Here is a 20067-nt window from a genome sequence, read left to right on the forward strand (position 1 = left end):
ATCCTTCCCAGGGTTCCCTCCCACCCCACCAGCCTGACCACATTCCTGGAAAATGCTCGAATTCCCACCAATCTCCAACAAAACTGTGGACGAGGGGCTAGTATGCACAGTGGACTCAGGAAGGGACAGTCGGTGTCATTAGGTGTCACCAGGTGCCAACCAGAATTCCCAAAATTTCCAGAATTCACAGAATGACCAGGTTGGAAGAGACCACCAAGACCATCAAGTCCAACCCAGCCCCAACTCAACCCATCTCAACTCAACCCTGGCACCCAGTGCCACATCCAGGGATGTGGCACTTTGTTAAACACACCCAGGGATGGGGACTCCACCAGCTCCTTGACCCCCAGGAATTCCAAAAATTCCCAAAGTTCCCAGAATTTCCACAATTCACAGAATCACTGGGTTGAAAGAGACCTTCAAGATCATCAAGTCCAACCCATTCCCAACACCTCAACTCAACCCTGGCACCCAGTGCCACACCCAGGTTTTGTTAAACACACCCTGGGATGGGGACTCCACCACCTCCCTGGGCAGAGCATTCCAGAGATTTATCACCCTTGCTGTAAAGAACTTTTTCCTGATATTCAGCCTAAATTTCCCTTGGTGCAGCTGAAGGCTGTGTCCTCTGGTTCTGTCAGTGCTGCCTGGAAAAAGAGCCCAGCTCCACCTGGGCACAGCCACCTTTCAGGCCTGTGGGGGCCACAGGACTGAGGTGTCTCCCCCTGCTTTGGGGTGTTTGGGGTGCAAATGGAAGCACCAAAAGATCCAGCATTGTGCTATTGCCATGGAATGTCATTGTCCTATCATCCCCAGGACAGGGCATGGTGAGGTGACATCCCCCTGGGAGCAGGGACCTGCACGGTGTCACCTTCCCACGTGTCACTCACAGGCAGCCGCTGCTGAGCTCCTCCAGGACCCCGCGGAGCCGGCGCTCCGGGTGCGGCTTCTCCGTCTTGATCATCTCCTGCACGTCGTTGAGACCCTCCTCCTGCGGCACCAACAGGGACAGTGTGAGGGACAGGGGGCTGGGAACCGCCTGGGAATCATCTGGGATTACCTGAGCTGGGAACAATCTGGGGATCACCTGGGCTGGGAATACCTGGGATCACCAGAGCTGGACTGGTGATCACATGGGTTCTTCTGGGATCACCTATGTTCATCTAGGATCACCTGGGCTGGGCTGGAAATACCTGGGATCACCTGGGAATCACTTGGGATCACCTGGGATCACCTGGAGATGACCTGGGATCACCTGGGCTGGGAACTACTTGAGATCACCTGGGATCACCTGGGCTGTGCTGGGCATCAGCTGGGATCATCTGGGATTACCTGGGCTGGGAACCACCTGTAGATCAGCTGGGCTGGGCATCACCTGGGGTCACTTATTATGGGAATCACCTGGGATCACCTGGGTGGGCTGGGCATCACCTGGGATCATCTGGGATTACCTGGGCTGGGCTGGGAACCACCTGGCCTCCCCACCCTCACAGGGAAGAATTCCATGCCAATATCCTGCCCAAATCTCCCCTTTCCCAGTTTGTACCCATTCCCTGTGTCCTGTCCCTCCATGTTTGTCCGCAATCCCTCTCCAGCTCTTCTGGACCTGCTTTAGGCTCTGGAAGGGGCTCTGAGCTCTCCCCGGAGCTTTCCCTTCTCTGGCTCTGCCACATGAGTGCTTCACCCCTCCAGCCCAGGTGACACAGCCTCCCCACCCCTGCTCCCTTTTGTGGGGACATCTGGATCTGACCCTCAGAATTCTCAAGGAGCTGCTGGAATTTGATGATTCCTCACTGGGAATGTTCCCCTTATCAAGCACTGTCTATCCCTGCTTTGCTTTTCCCTGGCTGTGGCTGTGCCTGGTGCCAGCCCCGTGTCCCAGCAGTGTCCCCCTGTCCCTCCACCCCTTCCTGTCCACCCCTGACCAGCTTGTCTGCGATCTTGTCCATGATGTTGGCGTTGTAGAGCCGGCGCCGCTGGTCCTGCCACCAGCTCCGGATGTAGATGCAGGGCTTCTTCTCCAGGTAGGGTAGGTAGAAGTAATTCCTGCAAGAGGAGGCAGGAGAGACACTCCGTGAGGGTGACAATCCTGGCCTGGAGCAGTCCCCATCCCACATCTCTCCCGGGAAGCAATGCCATGGTGGGAAGGGGGATATGGCAGCTCAGGAGCTGGAATGGAGGCTCTGTTTTTCCCAAGGCCATTCCCAATTCCAGGCCCAGGATGGATGGGTGCAGTGCCCGGGGTCTGCCCCATCCGTCCTGGGAGTGTCCAAGGCTGGGTTGGGTGGGGTTTGGAGCAATCTGGGGTGTGGCAGCAGCTTTCTGGTCATAGAGAGCAGCAGACAAATTTCCCAGGCATAGTTCTGAGAAAAGTCTGTGAGAAGATCAAAGAAAAGAATGAGAAACAATTCTTGTCTTAACCTGCAGCACCTGGTATTTGTGAATATGTGGGATATGTTATGGAGATTTGTTTACCAAAGGGTGGTTTCTTAATTAGCCAATGGTGATGGTGTTTAGATTGAAGGACCAATCAAGTCCAGCTTTGGACTAGGACTCACCTGGGATCACCTGGGTGTATCATAACTGTCTATAAAAACATTGAATTTCTAAATAAAAATTAATGGAACGGAGGCTCTGTTTTTCCCAAGGCCATTCCCAAAGCCAGGATGGATGGGTGCAGTGACCAGGGGCTTCCCCATCCATCCTGGGAGTGTCCAAGGTGTGGTTGGACTGGGTTTAGAGCAATCTGAGATGTGGCAGCAGCTTTCTGGTCATAGAGAGCAGCAGACAAATTTCCCAGGCATTGTTCTGAAAAAAGTCTGTGAGAAGATCACAGAAAAGAATGAGAAACAATTCTTATCTTAACCTGCAGCACCTGGTGTTTGTGAATATGTGGAATATGTTATGCAGATATGTTTACCAAAAGGTTGTTTCTTAATTAGCCAGTGGTGATGGTGTTTTAATTAAAGGACCAATCAAGTCCAGCTGTATCATAACTGTCTATAAAAGCAATGAGTTTCTTAATAAAGATTAATCTGTAATCATGGAGTCTATGCTAATTATTACCCGACCAGGTAATACTGAGACAGTGGCATGTGTTGGGTCTGGAACGGGACAATCTTTAAGATCCCTTTCCACCCAAACCATCCTGGGATTCTGGAACCTCCCAGTTGTTCCAAGCCCTGCCCAACTTGTCCTTGGAACAGCCGAAGAAAGGGTGATCCACACTTTTGGAATGCTCGCCGTGAGCCAGGATCCAGCACCTGGAAAGGGGAATCCTGCTCTGCTGCACCTGGGAAAGGGGAACCCTGCTGCACCTGGAAAGGGAATCCTGCTGCTCTCCTGGGATCGCCAGGAGTCACATCCAGCCCCAGCTCTTCCCGGCTGTTCCCACCAGATGTCAGCAGAGCCCCGTGGTTGAGCAGGGTGGGGGACAGCTGCCAGAGGATGGAGATTTTTGGATAAACAGGGTGGGAGAGGCCCCAGAAAAATGGGAACTTCTATTCTCCCCTTGGGATTCAGCTGGAGAAGGAGGTGAGGAACAGAGGAGGGAATTCCAGGGGGATTTATCTGTGCTGGATATTGATTAAAGCAAGGGAGGGAATTCCAGGGGATTTAATCTGTGCTGGATATTGATTAAAGCAAGGGAGGAAATTCCAGGGGATTTATCTGTGCTGGATATTGATGGAAACAAAGGAGGGAATTCCAGAGGGATTTGTCTGTGCTGGATATTCATGGAAACAAGGGAGGGAACCCCAGGAGACTTTTCTGTGCTGGATATTCAGGGAAACATGAAAGGGAGGGAATGCCAGGGGATTTAACTGTGCTGGATATTGATTGAAATGGGGAGGGAATTCCAGGGGGATTTTTCAGTGCTGGATATTCATGGAAACAGGGAGGGAATTCCAGGGAGATCTGTGCTGGATATTGATAGAAACAAGGGAAGGAATTCCAGGGGATTTATCTGTGCTGGGTATTCATGGATATAGGGAGGGAATTCCAGGGAGACACCTATCTTTACTGGATTTTTTTTTCCCAATTGATTTAATCAGAAAGTTAATTCAATTAGCACCAATCTGCTGCTAAAACTTGATAAAAATCCACTTTAATTAAATCTCATAATCTTAAATCCAATTATGTTTCTTGGAATGCAAATCCAGACCTCCCCAGGCACATCTCACCAGGCAGAGGATCTGAGCCTTTTTATCCCAATTTCCTGCATTTGTAGAATGCATTTGCAGATTTTTCCAGCAGTTTTTCCATCTGGGATCTTGACACTGGACACTGCTGAGGCCACCACTGACCCATGCCCCTAAACCAGGACAGTCCCCAAGAGCCACAAAAGGTGGACACACTGACCCAGTGCCCCGGTGGACACACTGACATGTCTGTGACCAGTGGGACACACAGACCTGTCCATGCCCAGGTGGACACACTGACCACACAAATCCAGGTGGACACACTGACCTGTCTGAGACCAGGCAGACACACTGACCACACAAGGCCATGGGGACACACTGACCACACAAATCCATGGGGACACACTGACCTGTCTGTGCCCCGGTGGAGACACTGACCCAGTGCCCAGGCGGACACGCTGACCTGTCTGTGACCAGGTGGACACACTAACCACACAAATCCAGTTGGACACACTGACCTATCCATGCCCAGGTGGACACACTGTCCACACAAATCGAGGTGGACACACTGACCTGTCCATGCCCAAGTGGACACACTGACCCAGTGCCCAGGTGGACACACTGATCAGTGCCCAGGTAGACACACTGACCACACAAATCCAGGTGGACACATTGACCTGTCCATGCCCAGGTGGACACATTGACCTGTCTGAGACCAGGTGGACACACCGATGACACAAATCCAGGTGGACACACTGTTCATGCCCAGGTGGACACACTGACCAGTCTATGCCCAGGTAGACACACTGACCTGTCTGAGACCAGGTGGACACACTGACCAGTCTGTGACCAGATGGACACACTGATCAGTCCCCAGGTGGACACACTGACCACACAAATCCAGGTGGACACATTGACCTGTCTGTGCCCAGGTGGACACATTGACCTGTCTGAGACCAGGTGGACACACTGACGACACAAATCCAGGTGGACACACTGTTCATGCCCAGGTGGACACACTGACCAGTCTGTGCCCAGGTAGACATGCTGACCAGTCTGTGATCAGATGGACACCCTGACCTGTCTGTGCCCAGGTGGACACACTGACCAGTGCCCAGGTGGACACACTGACCACACAAATCCAGGTGGACACACTGACCTGTCCGTGACCAGGTGGGCACACTGACCAGTGCCCAGGTGGACACACTGACCTGTCCGTGACCAGGGGCTTCATGGGCGGGGATGAAGAAACAGAAACCAGCTCTCCATCCTCGCCAACTTCATCGTCACTGGAATTCTGGAGCAGCTCCGACTCCTCCTCGTCCCCATCCCCTCCCTCTTTCTTCCTCCTCAGGAGAGGTTTGCTGGAGCCATCCACCTGGTTGCCATAGTTACCTCAAGGAGAAAAAAAAAAACCAAAAAAGAAAAAAATAAATTAAAAGTGTACTTGATTCACAGGGTTTTAACTCCCAGCTCTGGGATTGAATTCAGGTTGGCAAAAATTTTCTCTGCTGAAGTCACAGTGAACGTTGGAGTTTGACTTTCTGGAACCACATCCAGGAGCTGGAAATTAGGGAGAGGTGTCTGTGCCCTGCTCCTGCCCCTTCTCAATCCCCTGGGAATCCCCTGGCATCTTTGGAGGGTGAAACCAGGATGGAAGAGAGGGATCAGCTCTACAAGGCAGAGCCCACCAGGCACAAAATGGGATCCCACATCCCACATGCTCACGAAGGAGCCATTCCCTGCTCCCCAAACCTGCTCTAGCAGGGGTTGGAATGGAAAATCAGGACTAAACCCCACCCCCAGCTTTGGATTCTGATTTTCACCACCATCACAACTCCCCCCAAAAAAACAACCAACCTATGGTGACCTCAAAGTTAATGGGTTTGTCCCCAATCTTCCTGTCGATCATGGTGGCCTCCAGGAAGGCTCCGAAGAGGAAGAATTCCTCCATCTTCCCACTGCAGTTCTGAAGGAGAAAAGAGATCCCAGGGCTGAGGATCGGGGTCAGAGGGAGAGACACATCCGTCCCTCAGGATGCCATTTCCAAAGGGATGGGGAGGGTTTTGTCTCCCATCTCCTGGCTCATTGTAAAGAGTCTTTAATTGAAGATTTCATTTTAATATCTTTTAATTAAAGATAACCTTGAGCTGGGTTCAGGCACATTCAGGAATACAAGCCTTGGCTCAATTGATCAAACCACAAAAATCCAGGTGCCTGGATGCTCCCATGGAATTGGAATGGTTCTGTTTCCAGGTGGTTTCATTCCCCTGGGCTGGGAAATAAAGGAGATTGGTTCTTGGTTTCTGATTGAAACCTTGGTTTCTGATTGAAACCCATCCGGATAAGAGTGGGATAACTGGAATTAGGGGATGACTCACTGCCCATGAGTAATTCCCACTTGGAGAAACATCCCTAGGCTCAGGAGATGATAGAAATTGTGGAATGGTTTGGGTGGGAAGGGACCTTAGAGATCATCCAGTTTCATGGGCAGGGTCACCTTCCTCTATCCCAGGGTACTCCAAGCCCTGTCCAACCTGGCCTGGGACACTTCCAGGGGTGTATCAGCCACAGCTCCTCTGGGAAAGCTGTGCCAGTGACAAACCATGTCACTCTGACATTCCCAATGCTCCTAAGGGAAGTGAGCGCTGGAACGAGCCTAAAACCTGAAATCCGGCAAGATTTACTTCCATTCCTCTGTGAGATCCGGAACAGCTGGGACAACACTTGAAATCACAAAATTCACACAATTCACAGAATCACAAGGTTGGAAGAGAACTTCAAGATCATCGAGTCCAACCCAGCCCCAACACCTCAGCTAAATCCTGGCACACAGTGCCACATCCAGGCTTTGTTAAACACACCCAGGGATGGGGACTCCACCACCTGCCTGGGCAGAACATTCCAGAACTTTATCATCCTTTCTGTAAAAAAACTTTTTCCTGATATCCAGCCTAAATTTCCCTTGGTGCAGCTCAAGGCTGTGTCCTCTGGCTCTGCCTGGAAGAAGAGCCGAGCCCCAGCTGTGCACAGCCACCTTTCAGGGGGTGTAGGGAGTGATAAGGTCATCCCTGAGTCTCCTTTTCTCCAGGCTGAGCATCCCCAGCTCCCTCAGGGCTTCCTCACAGGGTTTGTGTTCCCAGCTCCTCTCCAGCCTTGTTGCCTCCTTTGGACACATTCAAGGATCTCAAGGATCTCTTGGGAATGTCCTTCCCAAACTGAGGGGCCAGAACTGGGCACAGCACTCAAGGTAGGCCCTCACCAGTGCGAGGTACAGGGGCAGAATGACCGCCCTGCTCCTGCTGGCCACACCATTCCCAATCCACAAAAATCGTAAATTCATGAGACCAAAGGTAACAATCCAATATTCCATAAACCCCAAACTGTCCCCAGGATCCTGTGGGGTTATGGGAACACCTGTGGGGTCACGGGGCACTTACATCCGCCACCGCCGTGGCCTGTTCCACCTGGACCTCAGTGGAGCTGTTGATCTCGGGGTTGGTGGTGTCCAGGATCTCCACGGCCAGGCCCAGCAGGAGCCGGGCACGGAAGGAGACGCCCTCGCCCAGGCCCTCATTGAGCTCCTGGTGCTCGTCCATGAGGGTGTAGTTCCGCGTGGAGCCGTACATGTTCACCCAGGCGGGGCCGAAGGTGGGCAGGAAACCTGAGGGGGTGGGAAGGGGATGGAGAGGGAAAAGGGAATGTCTTGGCAGCCGTGGTGTCACTTTCTTGGTCTCTGTGTGGTGATACAGGCTGGGATGTGTTCTTGTGTGTCCATGGATGTGTAGTTGCCGCCATCCATGGAGACAGTTTTCAGGGAATCCCAGGATGATTTGGGTTGGGAAAGAGCTCCCAGATCGTCAAGTCCAACCTGTGCCTGATCCCCACCTTGTCCCCAGCCCAGAACACTGAGAACCACATCCAGAAATACCTTGGTCATCTCTAGGGATGGACATTCCAAACCCTCCCTGGGCAGCCCCTGCCAAGGCCTGACCACCCTTTCCATGGGGAAATTCCTCCTGGTGTCCAACCTGGCACAACCAGGGTGAGTGGAAAGATTTAAGTCTTTCACCTCAATCTCCTGCCAAATGCATTTACAGGAGATTTTTCTGGCAGTTTTTCCATCCAACCCCAGCACTGCCAAGGCCTCCACGAACCCATGTCCCCCAAATGGATGTTGCCACATTCAAATGGCTTTTAAATCCCTCCAGGGATGGAAACTCCACCTGTGCCAGGGATCAACAGCGATTTCCAGGAAGGAATTTTCCAGATATCAAACCTGAGCCTGGGCCTGCCCTGGCACAGCCTGAGGCCATTTCCTCTTGTCCTGTCCCTGTTCCCTGGGAGCAGAGCCCAACCCCCCTGGCTGTCTCCTCCTGTCAGGGAGTTGTGCAGAGCCACAAGGTCCCCCCGAGCCTCCTGAAGTTTTTTGGGGAAATTTGCATGGAAGGCAGTGGGAACTGCAGATCTTTGGCAATTCCCCATTTTGAGGTTCGAGGAAGGAGAACCCCCCGTCAGTCCCTTTCCAGTCCCACATCTGGTTTCCCATCTTTGCCCACAAATGCTCATCCCTCCATGGAAATTTTGGAAAAGCAAATTGTTCTGGGGTGTCTTTGCTTTCAAGTATTGGCTGAAGGTTTGTGACACATCTTGGTTTTCAGGGCATTGGCCCAGGAACCTCTCATATTTGAGGACCTCAAGATCTCTCCTGATGAGCACCCAGGAATTCCAGGGGCGGGAAGGAACCTGGAAAACTTCGGGATCTCTGCTAAAGGAATGCCCCTGTAGCTTTTATGCCCCCCCACTTCAACTTTACCTTTGTCCCCCTCGTTGGAGACCTTCCTCAGGTCGATGAAATGGGTCCCAATGGCCACATCATTGACCTTGTCTGAGTCCCGGATCTGGATCTTGATCCGCTTGCACAGCGGGGGAAACATCTCTGTGAAGATGATTTGCTCGTTCCAGAGGGGCTCGTAGCTGCTCTTCTGTATGGATGTCTTTCCCTGGGAATCGAGAGGAGACGGATATCAGACAAATGTTGAGTAAGAGATGAGAGATGTGGGACTCTGGCAACTCTTCAAAATGCAGTTTATTGTATCCAAGGTGTTACAGCAGTTCAGGGTTGTGGGATGTTGGAACCCTGGATGCTGAGAATTTTACACTTTCTGTGGTGAAAGGCACAGACCCACAAGCGAGCACTGCATTTGACCTGAGGGCTGTGGAGAAGGCTTCCAAAACTGATTAATAGCACTCAGATTATGGGTGTGGAGTTGGTTAGAAGTGTGTGATTTCACAGGGTGATAAAACTTAGATTTGGGGTTTTAGTATATGGTGATACATGGGAGTCAAGATGGAGAATTTTGGGTGTGGGTTAGATGTCTTTTTTGCACCTTCTTCTTCCACCACAGATCTGGGTGGTTTTCTCTAATTGGATGAAAGATGTCCGCATTGTGGGTTTTGGGTGATCATAATTGGGTTAGAAGCATAAATGATATAGATGTCAACTGTTTATTGGGTAACTGGGACTTAAATAACCTTGAACAGACGCCATTTTAACTCACTTTTTAGGGAGAGCTCACATCTGGTGAGTTTGTAATAGACAAGGATAATAAACTTCAGAGTAAGACTTCAAAAACAACATCTCCTGAGTTTTATTCACCCTGACCTTGGAGCAAGAAAGAGCCCAGAATTCCCACATGGGTGACAGAGCCACGCCTACAGCTGTCAGCTCCAGCTGCAGACAAGCCTGAAGACCCTTTAGTTTTGGTTACTTGCATTATATATTTTTCTTTGCTGAGCATTTTAATACATAATCAACCAATCAATACCTTTACTATTACCTGTAACCTGTCATTACTATCATTACCATATTATGGTCAATACTATCCAGCCACATGAGTTAGAATGTTACAGTTTAAGCTTAAAGTTGTCTATCTTGCAGTGGAAAATTCTTAGATCTTTTTTATACTTGCCACATCGGCATGTTGCTTGTCTCTGGAATCTTTCTGCTCTGTAAAACCATATTTTTGTTTGCGGTCAGCTTATCCTTTGCTCTAAGTCATAAAATCTCTTTCCAACTCGACTTAACCTTTGCTTTCTTAGGTGTCAAGCAAGACTGGCTCAGCAGTCCTCAATTTACACATCTGTTATTCTTCTATATCAAAACTAGTTTCCATCTCTATTTCATTCTCAGGTTCTACATTCAGAGATCTTTCTGCCAAGCACAAGTATCTGTGAGACTTTCCCATCAAACTTTCATCCTTCCCAACAAGTTGGATCTCCCAAACTATCCCTCACCACCTGAGCTGCTCCCTTCCACCCACTCCGCCCTGTCCTGAGTGAGGAATTCTCCTCCTCAAATGGAGAGGGCTCAAATCCATCCCAGAGAGCAAAAACAAGGTGACACCATGCCCATCTCGATGTGCCAGGTGACACCAAACCCATCTCAACGTGCCAGGTGACACCACGCCCATCTCGATGTGTCAAGTGACACCATGCTCATCTGGACAAGCCAGGTGACACCACGCCCATCTCAATATGCCAAGTGATACCACGCCCATCCTGACATGCCAGGTGACACCACGTCCATCTCAGTGATGCCAGGTGACACCACACCCGTCTCAATGTGCCAAGCGACACCATGCCCCTCTCAACGTGCCAAGTGACACCATGCCCATCCCGATTTATGAGGTGACACCATGCCCATCTCAGTGTGCCAGCTGACACCATGCCCATCTCAACCAACATGACACCACGCCCATCTTGACATACCAGGTGACACCACACCCATCTCAATGTACCAGGTGACACCACACTCATCTCTTATTGGACCAGGTGACACCACGCCCATCTCAATGTGCCAGGTGATACTACACCCATCTCGATCTATCAGGTGACACCACGCCCATCTCAATGTGCCAGGTGATACTACACCCATCTTGATATATCAGGTGACACCACGCCCATCTCAATGTGCCAGGTGACACCACATCCATCTTGACCAAGGTGACACCACACCCATCCAAACCTGCAAGGACAACCAAGACCATCTATGGCCACCTGCTGGCATCACCTCCTGTGGTCACCTTGAGACTTCCCCGCTCACCTTCTGCCCTGCGAAGGCCACCTGCACGTAGGGGTCCACCAGGTCCTTGTTCTCGCCGATGAGCGCCTTCTTGACGTTGGCCATGATGCTGGTGTTCATGCGCGGCAACCCCTCGGCTCGGTAGATCTTGATGTAGAACCGAGCCCACTGCCGCTCCGGAGGGACCCCGTCGGGGAGCAGGAGGTTCCTGGAATGTGAAATGTCAGGATGGAGTTGGGAACAGCTGCTGGGGTGGGATGGTCAGTGAATCCCATCCCAGTTGGATGGGACAACCTCCATCCCACCTTTGTGGTTCCATAAAAGACCAGCGAGGAGCTGATCCATTTTCTGAGCACTGACTCCTTCCGCTTCCACTCCATTCCACAGAAATAGAATGAATGGGATTTTGGAAGAGTTGCTTTATCCTTATCAAGGGGAGCTCGGAGGATTATTTTGGGGATGAAATTAACTCCATCCATTGGGGGTTTTTTTGGGTTTTTTGTTGTTTTTTTTTTATATGTGGCTCTCCTCCTCTGCAGGAATAGATGGGAACGCTGCGAACAAAATATTTCTAGGGGAATTCTAGGAATTGCTGGAATTGTCTATGGCTGGTGGAAGGTGTCCCTGCCCATGGCAGGAGGGTTGGAACAAGGTGATCTTGAAGATCCCTTCCAAAAACAAACCATTCCAGGATTTTAGCAGTCAGTAGGAGATCACCACTACAGTGTGGAATGAAGCCCTGGAGTTCTGGAGGAGGTTCCTCAAACCCCAGCAAGTCAGGAGAGCTGTGCTGGTGCTTTCTGGCTGTTAATGGCTGGACTCAATCCCAGAGGTCTTTCCATCCCATGATTCCATGTGGGGAGAGCCTCAGAGGCAGATTTGAAATGGAGATATTTATTTATAATAAATATAAATTATTTATTTTAATAATAAAAGGAGAATTTTTGGGACTGGAATCAAGCCTTAAAGGCCCTGATTTTTGTTCCATGACCTTTGAGATGCTCTGGACAGTCCAAGATCCCTGTTCACACACACAGCCTGCGAAACCTCATCCAGACTTCCCTGCTCTGCCTTGAGGTGTGAGATCCCATCCCATTATCCCATCTCATCCCATTTTCCGCCTATCAGGAACATCAGGGGACACCAGGCTGCTTGACACCAGGCTGGTGCTGCTGGAGAGTTCAACCACCAGCAGATGGTCTGACCCCACAGGAAGGACAACTCTGTGCTGGAGATCACCTGGAATTGCACCAGGACTACGCATTCCCTCCCAGAAAACCACCGGATTGGTCCCTCTCCCTTTCACAGCTCAGGGTTTGCCACCAGGTTTGGATCCTGTGATCCCACCCAAGGGAAAGAGAGGTGGAAAGGATTCCTGAGGGAGCTGGGAATAAGCGGATCCCAGCAGATCCCTACCCTTCAATGTCATCCTCCTCTGTCTCGTTGGCCTTGTGCGGGGTCTTGATATTGTCACCTTTGCCCACCACAGCGATGTCACACTTGAGGTAGCCCTTGAGGCCGGCTGTGAGGTCCTCGGGGTCGGACAGGATGGCCCATTTATGGTAGAACTGGTGCTCTGCAACCCAGGGGACAAGAGAGACCTTTGTCACCACCGAACACGGCCAATGCCACCAGGACACGGCATTCCATGGAGTGGGACCTGCCCTGTGTGTGAGGGATCCCAAAAAACCCCTGGAAAATCCACTGGGAAGGGGTGCCTGGTGTTGGAGATGGAGACACAACGGGATAAGTTGGATGAGGGTGGAGTCTCAAGTCCCCACCCTGGAGGGGTTTAAAGCCATGTGGATGTGGCACTTGGGGACATGGGGAAGTGATGGTGCCCCTGGCAGCATTGGGGATGATTGGACTCAATGGCCAGCAGCTTTAATCAACCTCTCCCTCTTTTCCAGGCTTGGGTGAAATGTGAGGCAGAATCCAGCCCTGGACATTCCTGTCTGGAATGTTCACCTCCTGTCTGGGAATGTCACCCAGGGCTTCTTCCTGGGCAGGGCAGGGATGTACACCAGCACAGCCAGGAGGGATCTCAGGGACACCTGGGAAAGCTGGAGAAGGGAAGGATCCAGGGAGAGCTCAGAGCCCCTTCCAGGGCCTCAAGAGGCTCCAGGAGAGCTGGGATTTGGGCAAGGGCTGGAGGGGCAGAAGCCAGGGAATGGCTTCCAGTGGGAAAGGGTATCTTGCGATTGTGGGATCTTGGGGAGGAATTCCTGGCTGGGCTGCAATTCCCAGAGGATCCCTGGCATTGTCCAAGGAAAGCTTGGATGACTTGGATGACTTGGGGCTTGGAGCAGCCTGGGATAGTGGGAGGTGCTGGAGATCAAAAGACACTCAGGATCCATCCTGAGGGATTTTTATGGAATTCGAGGGTGGAAAAGGGAAGGGAGACCCTTCCTGGAGTCCTGAATTCCCAGTGAAGGCCCTGGATCCTGAAATTCCTTCCCAGAGAGGAGTTGGGATGGCGATGGATCCAATCCCAGGCTGGGAGAGCTGGGAATGTGTGACAGGATCAGGAAAGGATCCAGGGAATCCCTTAAGGGGCTCCAGGAGAGCTGGAGGGGCAGGAGCCAGGGAATGGCTTCCAGTGGGAAAGGGGAGCTTGGGATTGCGGGATCTTAGGAAGAATTCCTGGCTGGGCTGGAATTCCCAGAGAATCCCTGGATCCCTGGGAGTGCCCAAGGCTGGACATTGGGGCTTGGAGCCACCTGGGACAATGGAAGGTGTCCCTGCCCATGGCAGGTGTGGAATTAAATTATCTTTAAAGCCCCATCACACCCAAACCATCCTGTGATTCCGTAATTCCAGGATGAGAAATAGACCCTTCTCCAGAGGTGTCAAGTGCTCTTCCCTGACCTACAAGTGACTCCAGGTGACTTTTTATATCTTGGATATTTACATCTAATAATTTTCAATCAATTTCCAATATTTAATACTTGGAAAACATTTTCCAAGGAATCCAGCGCCTGCCTGACTCCTTTGCTGGGAATTTTACGCCCCTGAGCAGCTGCAGGTGCCTGGGAATCGTTACAAATGACATTCACGTACCAGGCTGGGTGTAAACGGTCCCAACATCCATCTTGAAGGATCCCACCAACGTCCCGCTCCTCAGGAGGTTTTTGGAGTGGATCACCTGGAAATCAAGAGGGGAAAACCGCTCAGGAATTCCCCCAGGACCTGGGAGCCACAAAGCCATTCCAGAGGTTTCCAGGGTGGGGTGGGAAAGGAGCTGATGAGTTTTCCTTGGTCTGGGGAGGATTTGAGGACACCAAAAGGCCCCGTGGGGTTGGCAGATCCTGATTAGTTGAATTGTCAGGAAGTTTGTATTTGGAATTAAAAAATGCAAATAAGTTAATCTTTGGAACAAGATCCCTTTTCCAGCCACTACAGCAGGAAACACTGGGATATTTAACTGACGGAAGAGCCTTTAGAAAGTTCAGAATTTGAGGAAAATTGGGAGAAATTGTGCACCCAGTCTGTGCAATCCGTATCCAGGATGGATATGAATGATCCTAATTAATGCGCTCTAAATGTGCAGGGAATATGGAAGTCTTATCCATCGCCTTCCTGGTTTTGGGTGGACTGAAATCTCAGCTTTGCTCTCAGCATTCCCAATCCTGGCTTTCCACAACAGCTCTGATACTCCAGCAATTTCCCTGGCTCTGGAAATTCTTTCTTCTCCACAAGAATAAATAAATAAATTCCAAGGTTTGGTTCTAATAAATAAATTCCAAGGTTTGGATCTCTGGAATACCAGAGATCAACCCACAAAAGGACACAGGGAATGCAGGGGATGTGTGGAGCCAGGAATGAGGGTTGGAGCAGAAATACGGACTGGGGGTCTGCAGAAGAGAATTCCTGTTTGGGAATCTCACATCAAGGACCTTAAATCCATCCCAAAAATGGGTGGTTTGTTTCCAAAGCCCCCCCAAAAAGGACAAGGATATCGGGGTCACTTACGGAGAGCTTGATGATCTTGTCAAACATGACATCAGGGGGGACATGGAAATCGAAGACGAAATACTGGAAGGGAAAGAGGAATGGTGAGGGGTGGGATCCATTGGGATTAAGAACCCCCAGAGAAGCTGTGGTCACCCAGGGGGGCCCATGGTCCACCAGGGATGGATCCATGTGATCCCAACACTCAGCGTGGCACCACATGGATCACGGATTCCCCACTGAGTGTGGGGAGCCAACAGAAGTGCAGATTTCTCAGAAAAACTTGGAACCATTGATCACAAAATTCCAGAGTGCAAAGGCTTGATTTCTGCTGTGTGGTTTGAGGTTTCATCTTATTCCAGCAGGACTTTAACCCAAAAAAGACCCCACAGATAAGAAGGAAATCACTGGATTGAGGGTGGTGTAGCCCAGAGGGATTGAGAGCCCCCCGGATGCCTGGGGGAGTTCCTGCAGTCCATGACCCAGCAGGGATGGATCCATGTGATCCCAACACTGATCATGGGACCACATGGATCACGCATCCCTCACTGAGTGTGGGGAGCCAATGGAAGTGCAGATTTCTTGAAAAACCTGGGAATCATTGATCACAAAATTCCAGAGGGCAAAGGCTTTGTTTCTCCTGTATGGTTTGAAGTTTCACCTTATTCCAACAAGAGTTTAACCCCAAAAAACACGGATAAGGAAGAAATCATGAGATAGGGGGGAGGAGTAGCCCAGAAGGATCAAGAATCCCCCAGAGAAGCTGTGGCAGCCTGGGGGAGCTCCTGCTGGAGCAGGGCTTGGATCCATGTGTTCCCAACATCGAGTGTGGGACCACATGGATCACCGATCCCTCACTGAGTGCAGGGAGCCAAATGGAAGCACAGATTTCTTGGAAAACCTGGGAATCTTTGGTCACAAAATGAGGGCAAAAGCTTTGTCTCTCTTGCGTGGTTTGAGTTTTCACCTTATTCCAGCAGGACTTTAACCCAAAAAAACCCACAGATAAGAAAGAAATCACCGGATCAAGGGTGGAATAGCCTGGAGGGGTTTAGAACCTCCAGAGAAGGTCTGGCTGCCTGAGGGTTGCCCATGATCCAGCAGGGATGGATCCATGTGCTCCCAACACTGAGTGTGGGACCACATGGATCACTGATGGGGGATGTGGGTAGCAAACAGAAGAGGAGATCTCTCAGAAAACCTGGGGATCATTGATCACAAAATTCCAGAGGGCAAAGGCTTTGTTTCTCCTCTGTGGTTTGAGATTTCATCTTATTCCGGCAGCAATTTAACCCAAAAAAATCACAAATAAGAAAGAAATCACCAGATCAAGGTTGGAGTAATCCGGAGGGGTTGGAGCAGCACCAGGGCCGGACCCACCTCATTGTAGTAAGGACAATTGGTGGATTCCTTCATGGACGTGTATTTCTTCTCCTCCCCCACCTCCACGCACACCACGGGGTCCATGTTGAGCCCCACGAGCTGCCGGGCCTCGATGATGGTGATGCTGACCTGGGGAGAGGAATTCCCAAATTTCCACATCCTGGGAGCAGCTCCAGGCTGCCTTCACCCACCCCCCTACCTGTGACCAAGGGGAATTCCCAGTGCAATGGGGTCTGCTGGTCCCACTGGGACATGGATGAGGAGGGGCTGGCAATGGTGTGGGATGCAGGAGATCCCAGGAATCCTGGTTGTTCCAGCCCCAGGGTGTGGACACTCCACCCAATATGGACAATCCAATAGATTTAGCCTGAGCTGTGGGATCAGAGAGACCGATCCCATTAGCTTCACTTCTGTTGGAAAATCCAATGGGATTTAACCCGAACTGTGGGATCAGAGAAGCCGATCCCATTGCCTTCACTTCTGCTGGAAAACACAACAGGATTTAACCCGAGCTATGGGATCAGAGAGACCGATCCCATTGCCTTCACTTCTGCTGGAAAATCCCATTTTCTGCTGGAAAATCCAGTGGATTTAACCAAGCTGTGGGATCAGGGAGGCCGATCCCATTGGCCTCATTTCTGCTGGAAAATCCAGTGGATTTAACCCGAACTGTGGGATCAGAGAAGCCGATCCCATTGCCTTCACTTCTCCTGGAAAACACAACGGGATTTAACATGAGCTGTGGGATCAGAGAGATCAAGCCCATTGGCTTCACTTCTACTGGAAAATCCAATGGTTTTAACCCGAGCTGTGGGATCAAAGGGTCGATCCCACTGGCTTCACTTCTCCTGGAAAACACAACGGGATTTTACCCAAGCTGTGGGATCAGAGAGGCCAATCCCATTGGCTTCACTTCTGCTGGAACACACAATGGGATCATGAAGTGGTTGGAATTGGGAGGAACCTTAAAGCTCAATCAATTCCACTCCCTTCCAGGGGCAGGGACACATTCTGCTATCCCAGGTTGCTCCAAGGAGGAATTCCATGGACACAACCTCAAAACCAGCTTAATTTGGGCTTAATTTGGTCTCTCTGTGTTTCACACGCTGGACAACAAACCCAGTCAATGACTTAATCCTGACTTAATGGCTCCACCAGTGAAATTCCAGCCCTTGGGATGTCCTGGTTCCAAGCCCAGTGAGTGGAGACCCACCAGGAACTCGGTCCCTGCAAACGGTGTCCCCAAGCTCAGGTTGTGACCCTGAGGGCCACACCCAGGTGTCACCTACCTGGTAATCCATGGGCCTCCCGGCACTCGGCTCCATCCTGATGTCGGGCTTGGACCTTGGGAGAGGCAGAAGAAACCTTTGGTCAAACCACGGGTGGACTCATGGAATCATGGAATGGTTTGGGTAGGGAGGCACCTTGAAGATCATCCAGAGCCTGACACCACCAATCCAGGTTCTCCAAGCCCCATCCAATCTGGCCTGGGACACTTCCAGAGATGCGGCAGCTGCAGCTTCTCTGGGAATTCCATCCCAGTCCCTCTCAGGGAACAATTCCTAACTCCCAATATCCCATCCATCCCTGCCCTCTGGCAGTGGGAAGCCATTCCCTGCGTCCTGTCCCTCCAGGTTCATGTCCCAAGTCCCTCTCACTACAAGAGCAGGGTCACCCTCAAAGCTCCTCCAACCCTGGGAGCTGGGAGGCTCCACAGAACTTTGATGATCACTGCTGCAGGTCAGATATTCCAAAAAAACATCCCACTGGCTTCCCAGCTTCACTGGGAATTCCACCCCAGTCCCTCCCAGGGAATAATCCCTAATTCCCGATATCCCATCCATCCCTTCCCTCAGGCAGTGGAAAGACATTCCCTGAGTCCTGTCCCTCCATCCCTTGTCCCAAGTCAGTCTCACTACAGGAGCAGGGTCACCCTCAATGCTCCTTTAGTGCTGGGAGGCTCCACAGAACTTTGGTGATCACTGCTGCAGGTCAGATATTCCAAAAAAAACATCCCACTGGCTCCATGGGACAATGATTTCCAACATTCCCTGTGTCAGGGATCACTCATTTTTTGGGATGTCCATCCTCACCTCCCGCTGGCACAATCCCAGCCCCGGATCTCACCTTTTGTTGGAGACATTGGTGGTGACAGCGGTGACAGAGGCCAGGGAGATGGTGTCTGGCTCCAGGCCTGCTCCGTATCTCATGGCCTTTCTATCCAGGTCTTCTGTTTCCAGAACAGCCGGATCATCTGTGGGAAGGGGACAAAGGAATGGCTCCGGTTTTCATTTCCACCGGTGAATAATTAAAGGCTGGGAGAAGGGAAACCAATCCATCCCCTCGGCTGGGAGCACAAAAACAATGGGGCCCAGGTCGGGTCTCGGGCAACCTGCTCGGAAGAGGGGTTATCAAAGAGATGACATGGAATTCCATCCGGGCAGAATTCCTGTGGAGGGTCTTGGGGAGGAAAAATAAGGAATAATGACAACACTCCGGATTCAGGGGGTGAAAGAGCATTTGAGAAAGACTTGGAGATCTGAGGAGTGCATGAGTTGGTGCAAAGACAACCAATTCCCTGATTTTGAGGAGAGAGGGGTGAAAAAAATGGGAGAAATGGGTCATTCCCAGGAGGAAAAACTGCTGCAGGAGCTGAGATCCCACCGGCACGTGCCCATGCCTGGGTTTCTATTGGAAGAAGTTGCTGGAATGTTCCTTTCCTGAGGGAAAGGGGGTCCTTGACTCAGCCAGGAGATTAAGACTGAGCCAGAGTCACAGGAGCTGGGAATTGCTGTCTCCAGCTCTGGGATCCTCGGCATGGGATGATTGTGAAGCTGCTGGAATTGCTCCAGAGGAGACCACAGAGCTGCTTCCGGGGCTGGAGCCCTTCAGCCATGGAGCCAGGCTGGGAGAGCTGGGAATGTCCACCTGGAGAGAAGGATCCAGGGAGACCCCAGAGCCCCTTCCAGGGCCTCCAGGGGCTCCAGGAGAGCTGCAGAGGGACTGGGGACAAGGCATGGAGGGACAGGACACAGGGAATGGCTCCCACTGGGAAAGGGGAGCTTGGAGTGGGATCTTGGGAAGGAATTCCTGTCCAGGAGCGTGGGGAGGGGCTCGGCTGGAATTTCCAGAGGAGCTGTGGCTGCTCCTGGATCCCTGGAAGTGTCCAAGGCCAGGCTGGGGCTGATCTAAGCCGGAGAAGAGTCTGGATGGGAGGGAAGCACCCACGGAATGTTGGGAATGCCGGCTTGGCCAGCAGGCAGCAGGTGCAGGACATCCACCCATCCCTTATCCAGTGGCCAAGGGTTGGAATCACCACCATCCCAGCCCAGGGACACCTGGAGGTTCCTGGGAAAGGTGGGACCAGGAGCCTCCCAGCCCTGCAGCGCTGCCCACACTACACAGTGAGCATTCCAGGACCATGGATAAATCCAGCCTGTGGAGATGCTTCCATGGCACCAACTGCTCTGTTCATTTGCATCCTGGGTGTTTTCCCATGGTCCTGCTGGA

The 20067-nt window shown here is 51.4% G+C and overlaps 1 protein-coding gene across 2 annotated transcripts in view; it reads right to left on the reverse strand.

Moving 5' to 3' along the window:
* Positions 1–20067, reverse strand: part of OTOF (otoferlin) — a 105239-nt gene that overhangs the window by 39128 nt on the left and 46044 nt on the right. For both annotated transcript variants that reach the window (XM_054293462.1, XM_054293463.1), the window contains 13 exons: positions 18685–18811; positions 17847–17901; positions 16555–16686; positions 15196–15258; positions 14284–14368; positions 12640–12799; positions 11245–11431; positions 8956–9142; positions 7580–7803; positions 6000–6108; positions 5351–5534; positions 1926–2046; positions 891–991 (listed from right to left, as the gene is read on the reverse strand). In XM_054293462.1, coding sequence (XP_054149437.1) covers positions 891–991; positions 1926–2046; positions 5351–5534; positions 6000–6108; positions 7580–7803; positions 8956–9142; positions 11245–11431; positions 12640–12799; positions 14284–14368; positions 15196–15258; positions 16555–16686; positions 17847–17901; positions 18685–18811 — 1735 coding nt within the window. The remainder of the gene's footprint in view (positions 1–890; positions 992–1925; positions 2047–5350; positions 5535–5999; positions 6109–7579; positions 7804–8955; positions 9143–11244; positions 11432–12639; positions 12800–14283; positions 14369–15195; positions 15259–16554; positions 16687–17846; positions 17902–18684; positions 18812–20067) is intronic.

This window comes from Melozone crissalis, unplaced genomic scaffold (assembly GCF_028551555.1).
Source record: "Melozone crissalis strain CALT ecotype California unplaced genomic scaffold, PUWL_Pcris_2 ptg000150l_1, whole genome shotgun sequence".
Classification (NCBI taxonomy): Eukaryota; Metazoa; Chordata; class Aves; order Passeriformes; family Passerellidae; genus Melozone; species Melozone crissalis.